We start from the raw sequence: 16,922 nt of genomic DNA on the forward strand, positions 1-16,922 counted from the left end.
GGTAACCGGGGCAGAGTGCCTGTGAAGATGATCAGATTATCCATGTTTGACTGTATCATTGTGCAGTAAATATTACAACACATGGAAAGCCTCAGTGACATCGGGTTTGTTGTAATTAATTAATCTATCAATTATAACCTACACTAAACAAGTTGTTAAGACTGTTATCTACACATCTGATTCAATGCACTACATTAATGTAGTTCATGCTGTTTCTTAGAGGCCATATTGACATTATAAAATCAACTTAACCAAAGCATCAATTAATTATTTAAAACCTTTTTCCTATTACCTAATTGTTTCTGCTTTACATGCTATAGTATTTGTAAAAGTAATCTATGAATCTAAAATGTTTCAATAGCATTTTATATCCTGTTATGATTATAACAATCACGTAAACTTATTGTATTAGCAAAAAAACAATAACACCTCAAATTTTTGTTTGTATATAGACATTAGGACTAAAATGTCTCTGAAGGAACTAATAATGTTTGAACATCGTAATGCATAAACAATTAGAACATTTTCATTTCATGCGAGCACCGGCATCAATTGTATACATCTTTGTGAAAAGGATTGGCTTACAATTGTAGGCATGTGTATTTACGAGAGTTTGAACTACGCTTTAGTTTAAAGTATGTTAACACATTAAGGGCAGTAATACAAAAACATAGCCTAATGCTTTTCATAAATACTGCAGCTTGAGGACTTTTCTTAGTGTATTTAGCTTCTTCAACTTCTTATGCAATAGCTTCAGCTGTCTTTGCTCAGAGAGCAAGAAAAAACAGAGCTCTCACTCTGCTGCTAGTTCAGTCCCATCTAAACAAGAAACATAATTTTAAAAGATAGGAAATGGAGCATGATTTATTTTGTTAAAACATTTTTAGCATTTCATTTGTGATAGAGATGGATGAGAGGAGTGAAACTATATCTGTTCAATATGTAACTAATATAAAAGGTATCACTTTAGCTTAGCATAAAGAACATAAACAAAAGGGGAAACCGTATCCAGGTCCGAAGGTATAACACAATACAGCTACCAGCATGTCTTAAGCTCACTCATAATTGTCATAATTAAAAAAATGTAATAGCATTTCTTAAATCTACGACTTTAATTGTGTAATATCGACACATTTTGGATTTAGAGGAGTCTCATGTTCCGCCTTTTTTCGTGGCCAGACACAGTGACTTCATGGAGTCGATGGCAGTGACTTCAGTCCTCACACACACCATGGTGCTTAAACTTTCTTATTTCAGTTTTAAACAAAAATAACAGCCTAATATACCTTATGCCTCTATGCACAGATATCTACTGTTTTCCAAAAATAACAAAAAAGTGTCAAGAGTGTTATTGATCTATAATTTTTTAGCTGGCTTTGGTTGCATGCAGCTTATGCAACATACTTAAATGTGGAGAGCAGAAGAGGCAGAAAGCATTGGCCAAAATGCAACTTGTGTTTATCTTCTGATGACGATTTAGCTTATTATTCACCCCTACAGATATCTGCCTATGCATATTAATGCAAATATAAACATCATCAGCACCGACTCCATTACCATGTTTCAGTGGGTTCTTACACTTCAAACAATGACCTGTGAGTAATTATGTCAGACCCACCCTGCGTAGCATTTAAATACTTCAGTTTTCCAGGCTTGTGCAAGTTACTCTATTTGTTTAGGTGCTCTGCCCAATCCAGTGGGATATCCTGACCCTATAAGGCAGGGATGGGCAACTTTGATGGTGGTGGGGGCCACATCATTGATGTACTGGCCACCAGGGGGCCGCAGATCCACTTGGAACACACACACACAACAATTCCATGTGTTGTATGTAATTATTAACAAATATACTAAGTCTGACATCTTCATTGACATTTTACAATCAAAGGGAACATCCTCTAATAAGCTCACTAAACAAATATCAGTTCACATAAATGTTATTACTAGTGGCATGTTTGTATTGAACAGGTTATTAAACAGTGGAATAAAACTATTTTAAACTATTGGAAAGCACGGAAAATGTGTGTGTATTGAGATTAACCATTAAGATGACATACACATGAAGTCATGAACACTAACTTGAACCTAAAACACTTCAGTCTCTGCATTCCCCTTATTCCACAGGGGAATGTCCACACAGACACCTGTCAGCCCGCACTCTGCTGTTCCTCAGCGCCACTCCCCCTCCCTCCCGCTGAAATTATGAATGAAAAGCGTAGTAATCATAGATAACACGGCAGAGTCCGTGACAGTTTGTTTTCATCTGATTTCAAATAAACAAAGTCTTGGTTTTTAGAATATTAAACTTCTTTCGCCAAATTCAGATGATAAATACAACTTTTAAGCTTGTAAAGGCATAATTACAAGAGGCAATTTAACATCACAGCAGGCATAACAACAGTGTTTCTTGCGAGGGTTTCCCCGGGAAACAAACACAATACACACAAATGCGTCACAGATTATTTTTTGCGGTATTTGAAATCATGTACGCAGCTCGCGTTTTAGTTTTTTTAACAAAAATATATTTTTTTATTAATTATGTTGTTTATAAATTAATCTGAGGGCCGCAAAAAGAGGAGGTGGGGGCCGCCATTTGCCCATCCCTGCTATAAGGTCAATGCCTTACCGCCGCCCGGACCTCAAACAGCTATGCAGGGTGGATTTTTACAATATTACACATTTCCACAAGGAACATTAGGTTTTGGGCTGGCTGTTATGGGTTACCCAGATATCAAGGGAAGCCCACAAATACAGGCCATTTCCTCCTGAGGCTAAATTGCTGTCCGCAGATTGGTTATCGGGTATGTGAAAGATATACATGGCAGGAAGTATCATACAAATAAATAGGTTAAAGATAATGCAGGGAAGATATTCATGTGAGGCTTTATTTTTATGATGTTCATTAGTTTGGCGAGTTGCCTGTGCAGAATAAGGGAGTAGGCTACAACACCTATGTTCAGGAAAATACCTTTCCTGAACACTGAGCACCATAAGGTTTACTAAATTCAAATAATGTTTGATGTTGCAGAGCTAGTGAGCCAGTTATTTACCGCAGAGTGAATCATCTGCTCTACAGAGGATCTTGGACACCTCCTCCCTCCTCTGGGAATGTGTGTGAGTCTTTGACCTGCAGTGAAACTCAGGCCGTGTCAGCACTTCTGAGCCCGATATAAAGCGCTGCCTCTTGCCTTTCACTCTCTTCTGAGTGGAGACACAGTCCGACCAACAGTTCAACAGACTCCAAACAACCACCACCTTCTCCTCCATATTACTACAAAATGACCACCGCAGCTGAGCCCATATTCAGCAGTGGAGAGGACTGCAAGCCCTCCTGGCACGATGCTAGCGCCGGCTACAATGAGACCGATACACACCTGGAGATCATGGGCAAGCCCGTGATGGAGCGCTGGGAGACCCCGTACATGCACTCCCTGTCGACCGTTGCAGCCTCAAAAGGTAAAAGTCGAGGTTCAGGAAAGCGAATGTTTGTCCATTATCGGACTCCGTAGTCCGTACTTTATTGGACTAATTGTCCCATAATAAGCTGTTTACTTAGGGCGATAAACAAGAAAGACACCAAATAATGTCATAAATAACATATATACAGTTATGCCATTCATATGTTGCTGTATAGGTGAACATATTCTCTATACACAAAACAAACTGTAGTTCCAGTGAACTGTTTTATTGTTTAGGCTACCTTTCTGTAAAATAAAGAGATTTATAAATGCAAAACATATATATTTATTAAAAAAACTTTTTAAATATACACACATTGTAACTATTACAAAAGGAGAGAGAAGGAAAGAGCAGGAGGCAGTAATGTATACAAAAAGTATTTTCTGGGGATGTGCAAAGGTTCCCAATATTACAACTAAATAAATATGCAAGATGCAGGGACAAAATGCCTTAAAAATAACAAAAATCCATCTGCTTTATAGGAATTGGAAGTAAAATATGCATTCATTGAAATGCGTTTGTGGACTTTTGAGATTTGGTCAATTAATTTTGGTGTGTTAATGTATGTTTTTTTTACACATATTAAATAGTTAACATTTATTTTTTTGATAAATTATATGGGGGACACGTGAGAGTGTGAGCAGCATGGTGCTCCATGCTGTGTGAGTACTACAGCAGCTGTTTCTCTACTCATGGGATCTGGCGAAGAAATATGCAGGGGAAATGGACATCTGCTTTATGTGAAAATAGAACGATCCACACACCCTCGCAGACATGTGGGAGGGGAAAGACTGTGTACTGATACTGTCTGCACAACACTGTTCAGATGCACGTTTCTCTTTGCATGTTTTAAGACATACATTTATGAAACATGTAGTTTACTGGAAATGTTGGACACTGAAAGTGCATTTTCTAACCACAATGTTGTTATTGTCCACTATATTATTTTAATGCCATATGCAAAATGCATTCTAGCCATTCATGTCTTGATTATTTCTTAATTTTAAGATTCAATTGATTGATTTAAAAAATGTACACAATATAATACAATTAAAATGTGAATATTACAGTGATCTGCTGATTAAAGACTCAGTAAATCATCTTGAAGGGGTCAAGCGGCGACACATAGCCTATACCCCTCATCTATTTATATGCTTCTCTGAAAGGAAATGAAACCCTTTGACCTTTCTGTCAAAACACATGTTACTACCTTAAATGATGGTTACTACCAACCAACTGGCGCCAAACAACTGGCTTTCCCTCCACACCCAACACAGGGGACGTAATTCAACTACAAAAACCTGAGTGCATGGTTTTGTTAGTCCATGTGCACAATGACTCAGAAAATAAATAATACTAATGTTATACTACTGAGCCCTGCAACATTCAAAGTGTCATCGCAGTCATCGTTTTGCAAGAAATTCTTTGCACTCCAAACTCTTAGTTTTGAGTCTTAAACAAGTCATAATACATTCTGCACCAATTTTTACCTGCATGTGCATACTGAAATGTGCTTATTGTTTACCACCACCAAAGACTAGCCACTATCCATCAGAATTCCTGAGAATTAACTGCTGACTAAAAATGAATGTCACAGTTGTACAAGTTTCTCTCAAAAGTAGCAGAAGCAGACTCGTATTTTCTGATGTAATTGTCTCCCTGGGTTCTGTCTGGTAGGCGGTCGGGTTCTGGAGATTGGTTTCGGCATGGCCATCGCTGCCACCAAGATGGAGTCTTTTCCCATCGAGGAGCACTGGATCATTGAGTGCAACGACGGCGTCTTTGCCAGACTGGAGAACTGGGCCAAGTCTCAGCCACATAAGGTCAGTAAAGGTCAATATTATCTGCAGGTATTGGTTTATTACAGATGTTTTGTTACACTGCATGTTTGCACGTCTAGGTTATTGTTACTGTCCTTAAAGATGTGTAAAATGTGTGGTTATGTTTGTGCAGGTCGTCCCCCTGAAGGGCCTTTGGGAGAACGTTGTTTCCACTCTGCCAGATAAGCACTTTGATGGTAAGAAATCAAACCAGACAGCGTTATTAAACACCACAAGACGGTCCAACCATTTCTTCCCTTTATGCTTTCTTAAAAATCTGATGGACTATCCGTTACCACATCAGGGTAAAAAAGTGCTGCCCCGGTTTGGTCACTCAGTTGAAGTTATTGATTGCTGAAAGTCAGTGTGAGGTTGCATAATCCATTAAAAATTCCATAAAACTTCAGCTACTGGTGCACGAGATGTTGATCAACACACTGAGACATTATCCATTTCACCTATTTGACGTATACAAGGGAACCAATCAAATAAATGCAGTCTACTAAAAACATGTCTCTCTTCTCCCAGGTATCCTGTATGACACATACCCTCTGTCAGAGGAGACATGGCACACTCATCAGTTTGACTTCATTAAGGTAAGTAGTTAAAATGTACATAAAACGATACAGTACAGTACATTACAAAACGTCCTGAAAGGATTAAAATACTGAAGGAGAATAATCACTGGATTGTTGGAATTGCTTGCATGTAAAGTGGATAAAAGCCACTCATGTATAGTTCACATTTCAATATACAGTCGTAATAATTAACCTTTTTTCTCTATCTGTAACAATTACAATTAAAACTTCTGATATAAGCTGAAGTAAATGTTTTTTAATAACATTAAAATTCAATGATCTTTGAATATTAGATACAGCAGGTCAGAAAAGCATTTGGCAACATCGTGAATATGATTGTTTAAGTTGCAAACATAGAAATAAAAAACAAATTGAGAAGCAGTATTAATAAATGTAGTGTTAATATATTGTGTGGTGCACATACTGGAGTCTTCATATCCCCGGTTTAATTGATTTGTTCCGGGTGTCTCTGCAGGGTCACGCTCACAGGCTGCTGAAGTCCGGCGGTGTCCTCACCTACTGCAACCTGACCTCCTGGGGAGAGCTGCTCAAGACCAAATACGACAACATCGTCAAGATGTTCGAGGTTGGTCAGCTTCTTAACTCCTCGAGGACAAGACATTTAACTAATCAAAAACTGTATAACTTCTGTTTTCCGCACTGTGCGTGGTCTTCTTAGTTGTGATTTGCTTCCGTTGCTTGGAATTTGTATGACAACAGAAATGTTTAATGTGTCATATTTATCTATCTGTGAGTGTTTCTATCAAGGTTGTTCCGAGTACAACCTGAATTACATGGTGCAATCGTTTCAAGGTTAGCGATAAACAGCCCTGCCGGCCTCCACACACTGACCAGCGCTGTCTGTTAATGATTTTCAGGAGACCCAGATGCCTCATCTAGTCCAAGCTGGCTTCAAGAAAGAGAAGATTAGCACCACCACGATGGACATCGCACCGCCCGAAGAATGCAAATACTATTCCTTCAATAAGATGATCACTCCCACCATCATCAAGGACTAAAGCCTGAAGATGCTGCTGCAACTTTTATTTTTTTTGTACCATAATGTGCCTTCTCATCTGACCCTTCTGACCTCCTGACTGTTTATTCCACTATCTGCCATATCTCAATAAACACAAGTCCCTCCGATTCAGATTGTATGTGTTCATTTTAATTACAATTTTTACAAAAGTTTTAAGTTTTCAAATTGTTCAATTTTTCGGACCAATGTCTTCTTTTGAGTTATAGGTTTTGTTGGTCACTACAGTTCTGTCACTAAATTATCAGGCCATTAATAAAAGTTATTCTTCACAGCAGACTAAAACTACATCAAATCACCAAAAATACATTTACACCCCATCTGTTTGACGTCTTAAATCACCCAGTATCTGTCATAAACTCCAGAAAATCTTCCTTGACCTCAATACTTTTCCGAATAATGCATAATTGCTCAGCGGCATGCATCAGAAGCAGTGGGGGAACAGATCTCAAAGGTTGTTTACTTAAATAAAAGTAAAAAAACACCACACTCTGACTAACGAAACAAAATATTTTGTTAAAAGCAAAGTCTCAACATTTCTAAATGTTAACTTAGAGGTAGAGAAGTAAACTGCCCTTCAGTTGTCAAGATAACAAATATACAGTGGGGCAAAAAAGTATTTAGTCAGCCACCAATTGTGCAAGTTCTCCCACTTAAAAAGATGAGAGAGGCCTGTACTTTTCATCCTAGGAACACTTCAACTATGAGAGACAGAATGGGGGGAAAGAATCCATGAAATCACATTGTAGGATTTGTAATGAATTAATTGGTAAATTCCTCGGAAAAATAAGTATTTGGTCACCTACAAACAAACAAGATTTCTGGCTCTCACAGACCTGTAACTTCTTCTTTAAGAGCCTCCTCTGTCCTCCACTCGTTAACTGTATTAATGGCACCTGTTTGAACTCGTTATCAGTATAAAAGACACCTGTCCACAACCTCAAATAGTCACACTCCAAACTCCACTATGGCCTAGACCAAAGAGCTGTCAAAGGACACCAGAAACAAAATTGTAGACCTGCACCAGGCTGGGAAGACTGAATCTGCAATAGGTAAGCAGCTTGGTGTGAAGAAATCAACTGTGGGAGCAATTATTAGAAAATGGAAAACATACAAGACCACTGATAATCTCCCTCGATCTGGGGCTCCACGCAAGATCTCACCCCGTGGGGTCAAAATGATCACAAGAACGGTGAGCAAAAATCCCAGAACCACACGGGGGGACCTAGTCAATGACCTGCAGAGAGCTGGGACCAAAGTAACAAAGGCTACCATCAGTAACACACTACGCCGCCAGGGACTCAAATCCTGCAGTGCCAGACGTGTCCCCCTGCTTAAGCCAGTACATGTCCAGGCCCGTCTGAAGTTTGCTAGAGAGCATTTAGATGATCCAGAAGAGGATTGGGAGAATGTCATATGGTCAGATGAAACCAAAATAGAACTTTTTGGTAAAAAACTCAACTAGACGTGTTTGGAGGAGAAAGAATGCTGAGTTGCATCCAAAGAACACCATACTGTGAAACATGGGGGTGGAAACATCATGCTTTGGGGCTGTTTTTCTGCAAAGGGACCAGGACGACTGATCCGTGTAAAGGAAAGAATGAATGGGGCCATGTATCGTGAGATTTTGAGTGACAACCTCCTTCCATCAGCAAGGGCATTGAAGATGAAACGTGGCTGGGTCTTTCAGCATGACAATGATCCCAAACACACCGCCCGGGCAACGAAGGAGTGGCTTCGTAAGAAGCATTTCAAGGTCCTGGAGTGGCCTAGCCAGTCTCCAGATCTCAACCCCATAGAAAATCTTTGGAGGGAGTTGAAAGTCTGTGTTGCCCAGCGACAGCCCCAAAACATCACTGCTCTAGAGGAGATCTGCATGGAGGAATGGGCCAAAATACCAGCAACAGTGTGTGAAAACCTTGTGAAGACTTACAGAAAACCTTTGACCTCTGTCATTGCCAACAAAGGGTATATAACAAAGTATTGAGATTAACTTTTGTTATTGACCAAATACTTATTTTCCACCATAATTTGCAAATACATTCTTTAAAAATCAGACAATGTGATTTTCTGGATTTTCTTTTTTCTCATTTTGTCTCTCATAGTTGAGGTATACCTAGGATGAAAATTACAGGCCTCTCTCATCTTTTTAAGTGGGAGAACTTGCACAATTGGTGGCTGACTAAATACTTTTTTTGTATGTCTCCTACCAAAGTGTTATATTATTATAGATTCTATCACAAATACATGTATATGGGACATATAATTGGGCCAGGTATGTCCACAGACAGACAGAAATATAGAGAGCAGTCTCTGTGGGAGTTCTTGATACAGTAGGTGTCTCCAAGAGCACACTTTGCCATAATGGTACACACAGATTCACAAGCTAAATTTTTTTTGAAATGGCCTTCTTAAATACATTTAAAAAATCTAACAAAAACGAGCAGTTTAAATGGATTTTCCTTTATTTACACAATTTATAATTTAAGTATTTGGATACTAACAATATAGATTACTGCATGCTACACTGTTAAGTAATTGTGTAAGTATTCAATGTATAATGAAAAGCCTTCAATAAAACAATAAGTTGGCTGTAAAATTGTCCACTGAGATGGACACGGGCCGGCACAGCAAACGTTTGAATATATGGTTGTAGATAACGGTGCATGTTATCACCGAATACTTCGAATAAGTGACCACCTGGTGCAGACACATTAATCATTAAATGAACGGATGACGCAACTCCAGGCTGCAGTCCTGTGGGAAACCACAGCTGGCAGATCTCAAATCTGAATCAGACCAAGTTGAAATGCAAACATTTTTAAAGCAACATATCCAAATGTTCTCTGGATTCAGTTTCTAGAATTTGAAGATGTACTTATTTTCTTTGGCATTTATTGTTATATGAATATCTTTGAGGATTTTTACTGTAGGCCCTTTTGGTGTAGGAGGAATTCATAAAGCCTTATTTCCCAATGTTCTCAGATAACAATAATATTATACAAAATGATACAAAACAATAATTAAGAACATTTGTTTTTTCATACATTCTTTAGTGCCGAGGTATTCCCATCTTTAGTGGAGGTATTTGGCTAATATGTGTTCAGCCATTTGGGTTTTTGGATCCTCTATGAGATGCAGCTGTTTTTAAAGAATGGTATATTATGGTATATTCGTATTAGCTCATTTGTTACAAATACAGAATATTGTAAATACATGCCAGATCTTTTTTGAGGCAATTCAGAAAGTGTCACCATCATAGAGTTTGTGTCACCTCAACGTCCTGCTGAGCCCACATCTCGGTCACAATTCCTTTTGGATTTTTACCAATTGTTTGTCTTCTTTTATCCTCTAAAATGTGAATACGAGGTGTTGCTATTTAAAAAAAAATAATGTTTGATAATTTATTCATTATATCACTATTCATCCAGGTATCGGTGCTGGTGACAACAGGAGCCACCTTATGGTTTGAACTTGGCCTGACTGGTCACAGTGGGAAGAATGACACAGTATGACAAAACAATGTGTTTTCATGCAAGCCCAGTTTATTCGCAACAATATTTAAGATAGAACAGGATAACTTAAATCATTCTATGGTGTTGTTGTATGTCGAGAGATGGCAACAAAAAAAAAAGGAGAACAATAATGTAATTGTTTCAAACTAAAGTGTGGTTATACACCAACATGATTTCCCTGCAACAGAAACAGTCTCTATAATTAAAACTGAACTAAAGAAGCAGAACAACTGAGTGACAGCTGCTGTTATGTTGAAAATAAACAGCAGTGCACTGAGTGTAAATTACAGTAAGGATTTTATTGAAGTTAGTTCCTGTAGCTCTACATGGAGGAGGAGCCGCGCTCCAAATGAAACCAGAAATACACCATTTACAGACCAGATACAGAGACACATATTACACATTCACTTCCTATACCAGATCCTCAGCTTCTTCTCACGTTTGATTTTCTTCTGCAGCTGTAAAGTTCCGTAGAGGAGAGCCTCTGCAGTGGGGGGGCAACCTGAAAACAGAGCAACTCTTATTACTCATACTGACAGCAAGAAAATACCAAGCAGTTTTCATGTAATAATATTAGTTATTACAATAAAATAAGTACTGCCATTACTACAAATATTACCAGTATTTATTAATAATTCAATGATTTGGTAATAGATCGACCCCCGCCACTACCAATGATAACAATAATACAGTTGATTGTGCTTCAACTACTACTGAGATAGTTATAAACCTCTGTGTTTTTTAATGAACCTGATCCTACATTTTTTAAGCCACGTCAATACAAACGTTGTTAGTATTGACTTTGGCGGCCCCTGTCGACAAAAGCAGCAACGCCTCGTGCCGTAAAGATATGCAGCTGCCAGACTCCTTTTAGAAAACCTCTCATTTTACAGCAGCAGGGTCTGGCCCTCTGCCCCTCTCACCCCTGTTAAGGTTTCTGATCACTTGCAGGTCATAAATCGTTGAGCGGATGTTGCAATGGCAGGTATTTAGAATAACTTAAAACATTTTCATTATTTAGCTGAGAGTCTTGTTTGCTCATGTTGGTCTATCTGTACTGCATTGAGACTGTTTCAAAAACTATTTCAGCAAACAAAACAACAAATGTGGGATTGTTGTTCAAAAAGGATTTCCATAAGATTTTGGAACCTGGTTGCAGAAATCCACTAACGCATCAGTGAATGATTTCTGGCAATGAGGTTGATAAGCAGTAAGTCTTTTATTCCAACCTAAAGATGTTTAAAAATTGGTTTGGGTCAGGGCTCTGTGCAGGCCAGTCAACTTCTTCCAAAACAAACTCTTTTCATATTTCTTCACTTGCATTTGTGCACAGGGGCATTTACTGTTCATCATAAAGTGTGTGTTTGATATGTCCTCATTTTAAATGACAGTTTTAAAAAAACTAAACAATTTTGTAGATTTGATCAGTAACATATCGTGCACTAATGTTTACCTGGAACATAAATGTCCACTGGTACAATTCGGTCACATCCTCTGACCACAGAGTAGGAGTAATGGTAGTAGCCTCCTCCGTTAGCACAGCTGGAAAAGCATCATTTTGGAAAACACTGTTAGGTATTGAGACAATTACAGTTGAGGTTCAGACTCTAAACACAAACAATAGGTATTTAAAAGCTATTTAAGTGCAAAAAAAACATTTAAAGTGGACCTATCATGCTATATTTGAAACATATATTTTAGGGCCATACCTATATAAAACATATCTGTGAAGTTTTTTTTTCAAAATACCAAACAGATCATGCATTTTAGCCATGCCTCATTTCGCTCCATTTGCTCTTTTCCAGCCCTGTTTTTGCAAGGGCTGATTCTGGTTTTGTGGCAGACTACAGCGCCACTTACAGGCCTGGCATATGTACTACAGCGCTTTCGAGCGGTCTGTCATTCCCCTGATAGGTGGAGAGTTGCCCATATAGGCGGAGCACCCCTTTTCTGATGTCAGAAAAATTCAAATAATAATCAGCTCCGTTGCAGCCCCGTTTTTAGAGATTTGGGTATGGAGGAAAAGAGAGAGGGTTGTGTTTTCTGACACTTGGTGAGTTCCCTGACACACCAGGGACACATATTCATGTATAAAAGACGTACAAAAGTGCATTTTGCATGATAGGTCCCCTTTAACTTGAAGCACACCATGACAACAATGAAAGATACAAAGATTTTAGGTAAATTCTAGTGACCATAAATCAGAAAGAAGAACACTGGATAAACTAAATCACAGCCAAACTAGACATTAAGGCAGGTGTTGGGGCATAGAATAGAATTGGGAGGGATGAAACCCTCTTTAAAATGGACACACATACACAGCACACACAAAATGTGGCCTCTGCATTTAACCCATCCTAGTACCAGGAGTCTAGCACAAGGAACAGTGGGCAGCTATTGTACAGCGCCCGGGGAGCAATGGGAGTGGGGGGGAAGGGGGGTGTTCAGTGCCTTGCTCAAGGGCACCACGGCAGGGCAGGAGGTGAACTGGGACCTCTCCAAGTAGCAGTCCACACTCCATATTTTAGGTCTGGTCGGGGACTTGAACCGGGGACTTGAACCGGCGACCCTACAGCTCCCAGTCCAAGCCCCTACTGACTGGACATGAAGAGTATTCAGTAAGAAAGAGAAGAGAAGACTGCTGTTAGCATACCTTCCCATGGAAATCACGTATCTGGGCTCTGGCATCTGGTCGTACACCTGTTGGAAAGAAGACGCACTTCAGTCACTCTTATATAAAGTCTGACTAAGACCTAAATCCGTCCTCTCGGCTGGAGGGAGGCTTCGTGCCAGTCTACCGATCCAGCGACAGGCTGGTCATAATCCAGGCGGCAAATAAACAGCTATACTGTTCTCATGCAGAAACAGAAGTCTGAGAGAGCTGCAGTGAAAACTGACAATGTCTGAGCAGGAAATCCAGTTTTTGGAAAAGTTTTCCTCCATACCACGGAGCTGAATCAGATCAGAGATAGTGTTTGGGGTCTGCTGTTTGGAGCGTGATAAGTTACACTTATTTCAATATTAAACAGCTGCCATTACGTCCCACCATTTCCCCCTTACCTTCCGCAGAGCAGGAGCCATTTTATTGGTCAGTGTTCCTGCCACGATCATGACATCAGACTGGCGGGGACTTGCTCTGAACACCACTCCGAAGCGATCCATGTCGTAACGAGGGTGCCGCCATGTGCATCATCTCCACCGCGCAGCATGCCAGGCCAAAGGTCATAGGCCACAGAGAGCTCTGAAGGATGAGCACAGCAGAGACATAAAGACCAGCAACACAGGTAGAGATGCATTAATATATCAGCTTTAAAAGCACAATATGCTATTTCTATCTGCTAGGGTTCCCTCGATTAAAAACAATTAACAAAGACATCTAACTTTGTGGTACACCCCTCAGCAGTAACATCCCAGGTCACGAGACAGAACAACTGCAGACATCAATCCACTCCACATTTGTAGGTGTAACCACTCCCAACATCCTCTCATCTACTCACCCTGCGGGCCCAGTTCACCAGGTCGTCCAGCTTGGTGATAACATACTCCCCCTTGCTGGTGGCTACAGCTGACGGTTGGGCTGCTGTCACTGCCGTGCTCTGCTCTCTGACTGGAACCAAGCTGCAACAGAAGGACAGAATATTTAAACTTTGTACACAGTGTTTACAGAGTAAACATATTTACTCCAGAGTTTCTCCGGTAACTCACCTCGTGGTGGTATTCTCTTTTTTTGCAATGTTGTGCAGACTCCTTTGATGAACAGCAAATACTGAAATGGGCCTGGAGAAAAAATGTATAAGCATGTTAATTATAACATATACATATGTAACAGTCAATGAAATAATGAAAACCCATACAGTCAGTTTCACTAGAAATGTAATTCTTCAGTGCGATGACAGACACTGTGTGTGATGGACAGATGGGCAGATTTTATATGAGACGATGATTTAGTTTGAGCTCCCTAAACTTGATGCCGCTTTAAAGGATTACCGTGACTGTTCCACACACACAGGCTGAGCTATCCTGCTGCTAGAAGAAAGACTGCACAGCCAGTGTTTCAGCAATTGCTTTCAAGAGGATTGTTTCCGTTTGTTATTCTCTTCAATGGGAAACAATCTGACCTCTACAGTATCAGTGTAACTTGACCTACTGTGTGTTGTGGTAGATGTGGATATTTTTGGAGAATATCCCACTTTGCATTAACTGCCTGCAGAGTTTGAATTTAAAGTTAGATCTTTCTTATAGCTGCGGGCGAGCAATTCAAGCTTCTTCTTTTTTTTTTTACCAGAAAACGAACTCCACTCCTGTTAAAGTTATAATAATAATAAAGCAGCTGTAGGACAACGAGCTGAATTAAATTAGGTGAAGATTGAAACAGAAAACGTGTGCAAGTTTCTTACCTTGTTGAAAAGCAGCCGAACATGGCCAGACGAGGCGCTGCAAAAATAAAAGCATTTCCCAAACTGAATAAATTGTATAAAACAGTGATATAATGCAAATACTTAACATGTTTTAACCGCTGTATTTTTCAATATGTTTTGTGATCTTGTTTGAACAGTGCATTCAGGTGTAACATTACTAGTTATTTTGTTGTCAAGATGAACTGACAATTTAATGATGGACACAAATGTTTAACCTCAGTGAGATAATCTCAATCCAAGTACTGACTGCTAAATCTGGACATGGTGGTCTCTACTAGAGATTATTGTGCGATCCTCCTCAGAATCATTTTTTACAATTTACAATTCAACTGTAAACGATAAGGTTACCTCTTTTTACGCTGTACTGTATAATACAGTACAGTCAATAACCACAAGAGACCCATTTGTTACTGCTTTAGATGCTGCTAGGCGTGTTTAAGGCACGCCGAATCTGAGAGTAGCCTTTGTGGAAACCTTTAAAACTCTTAAATTACACTTGACGCAGTATACGGTTCGCAGAAAATGATAAGGAAACCCTGACTGGCTTCAAGGGGAGTTTGGTTTGACCATCGTATCCATTGATGATTACACGTACTGTGTCTAACGACATGTTTGGCATGGTTGTCCACCCCCAATGTAGATGCAAACGTACTAACATAACTGAAATTGATTGGTTTACTTATATATATATTACTTATATATTGTTAGCTAAAGTTACTGTTACTTGAATGCATCTGGAAATCACGTAAGCGCTAAACCAGTTAGCCGCCATGCTAACGCCGACAGAGCAAGGTCAGTGTGCGCATTCAATAAAGTTACAATTCCGAGTGACGACACAGTCAAAATAGTGGGTAGTGTATTATATCTGTTTAGTTGTTAATATACCATTATCAACATACGTATAGAAACGCCGTAATGTTTATTAAAAAACATTTTTGTTAGATCAAAACATAATTTACCTGCTAACGCTGCCATCTTTGGGATTCTGGTTACGTCAGACTGCTTCCTGTATGAGCTCGAGCTGCAGAGGGCGCTGCTGTAACAATGACAACCAGTTTATCTAACCACGGGTCATAAGGTTACTGAGCATTACGAGAAATATAGTTAATTTAAGGTTAACCTTTTGTATTCTTTATTTTAAGGGAAATATGGTGGTCATATCTAAACAGTAAATGTAAAGAATATTGACACAATACAATGGCAGAATAAACCTTTACAAATCAATCACCAAGTGTAATATGTAGGCAATTGTAGGTTGGCTGACACACACTGACTACTACTGACTTGTGGCAATGTGACTTTTTAAAGTATGATGATGAACATTATGTAAAGATATACATTACAATTTAAACTAAACTGTAAAAATGTAGTATTGTCACTGAATATTTTATGGATTATTTTTTATCTTAATAAGTGTCTCTACAGAGGTGCAGAGGCATAAAGTGGCTGAACTATTGGCCAATGATTTATGTGAAACATATTTAATAGCCCTTATCAACTCTAAATGATGTAACACATAATAATCTGAACTGACAATTTGCCTTTTAGGGAAGAGCTGTTTTACTTCCTGGAGGGTAATATGTGGACAAATCATTCTCATGAACGGTGCTTATTCTACATCATTTACAAATTAAGTTATTAAGTTACCAGTTGTCTTTTAAACAACTGGTTCTGTGTTTTCATTTTAGAGGTAAGGACTAGACGGTGACCCATATAATCAAATGGAGCAGCTTTGCTCATGGTAGAGCTGGTTTCATGTGTTGTCAAAACAAACACATTTATTTAAGTACACTATAATATACAGACATGTCAGACAGAAAAAAATGAGTATGATGAATAATCCCTACATTACTTAAAACAACTGTTTTTGTTATAGGTTTTTAAAAAACAGACATTTTGTTGACATGAGTGTACTGTCCCTTTATTTAATGGTATTTATTGTTTAACTTTATATCGTTTCTCTACTGTTAACTTTTTATACTAGTTTCATCCATTTTGCACATTTAACCAAATTAATTTCACACAAGGAAAAACATTTATGTTTCACCTTTTTTGTGCCTTTTTCAAAGAAAAGAGTGAGAAAAATCTCACAAGTA

General features: G+C 38.9%; 2 protein-coding genes across 2 annotated transcripts; one reads left to right on the top strand and one right to left on the bottom strand.

The window, feature by feature from the left end:
• The first annotated feature begins 3,121 nt into the window (after window positions 1-3,121).
• On the top strand, window positions 3,122-7,004 carry gamt (guanidinoacetate N-methyltransferase). The gene is made up of 6 exons (XM_034213077.1): window positions 3,122-3,456; window positions 5,137-5,282; window positions 5,413-5,476; window positions 5,808-5,875; window positions 6,333-6,443; window positions 6,736-7,004. Exons 1-6 carry the CDS (start codon window positions 3,279-3,281, stop codon window positions 6,874-6,876), a joined length of 708 nt encoding a protein of 235 aa, XP_034068968.1. The 5' UTR covers window positions 3,122-3,278; the 3' UTR covers window positions 6,877-7,004.
• A 3,412-nt stretch (window positions 7,005-10,416) lies between these two features.
• On the bottom strand, window positions 10,417-15,878 carry ndufs7 (NADH:ubiquinone oxidoreductase core subunit S7). Its single transcript, XM_034213061.1, is given in 9 exon segments — window positions 10,417-10,910; window positions 11,862-11,950; window positions 13,062-13,108; window positions 13,469-13,582; window positions 13,584-13,649; window positions 13,906-14,026; window positions 14,114-14,185; window positions 14,806-14,842; window positions 15,786-15,878. Coding segments are annotated over 9 exon segments (660 nt in total). The 5' UTR covers window positions 15,802-15,878; the 3' UTR covers window positions 10,417-10,812.
• Between the last annotated feature and the right edge of the window lie 1,044 nt (window positions 15,879-16,922).

This window comes from Gymnodraco acuticeps, unplaced genomic scaffold (genome assembly GCF_902827175.1).
Source record: "Gymnodraco acuticeps unplaced genomic scaffold, fGymAcu1.1, whole genome shotgun sequence".
Taxonomy (NCBI): Eukaryota; Metazoa; Chordata; class Actinopteri; order Perciformes; family Bathydraconidae; genus Gymnodraco; species Gymnodraco acuticeps.

Bases quoted from the DNA above. Each gene is read 5' to 3' on its own strand.
- gamt (XM_034213077.1), top strand. From the start codon at position 3,279: ATGACCACCGCAGCTGAGCCCATATTCAGCAGTGGAGAGGACTGCAAG. The intron at 3,457-5,136 runs GTAAAAGTCGAG...TCTGTCTGGTAG, and splicing joins GACCGTTGCAGCCTCAAAAG to GCGGTCGGGTTCTGGAGATT. The intron at 6,444-6,735 runs GTTGGTCAGCTT...AATGATTTTCAG, and splicing joins ACATCGTCAAGATGTTCGAG to GAGACCCAGATGCCTCATCT.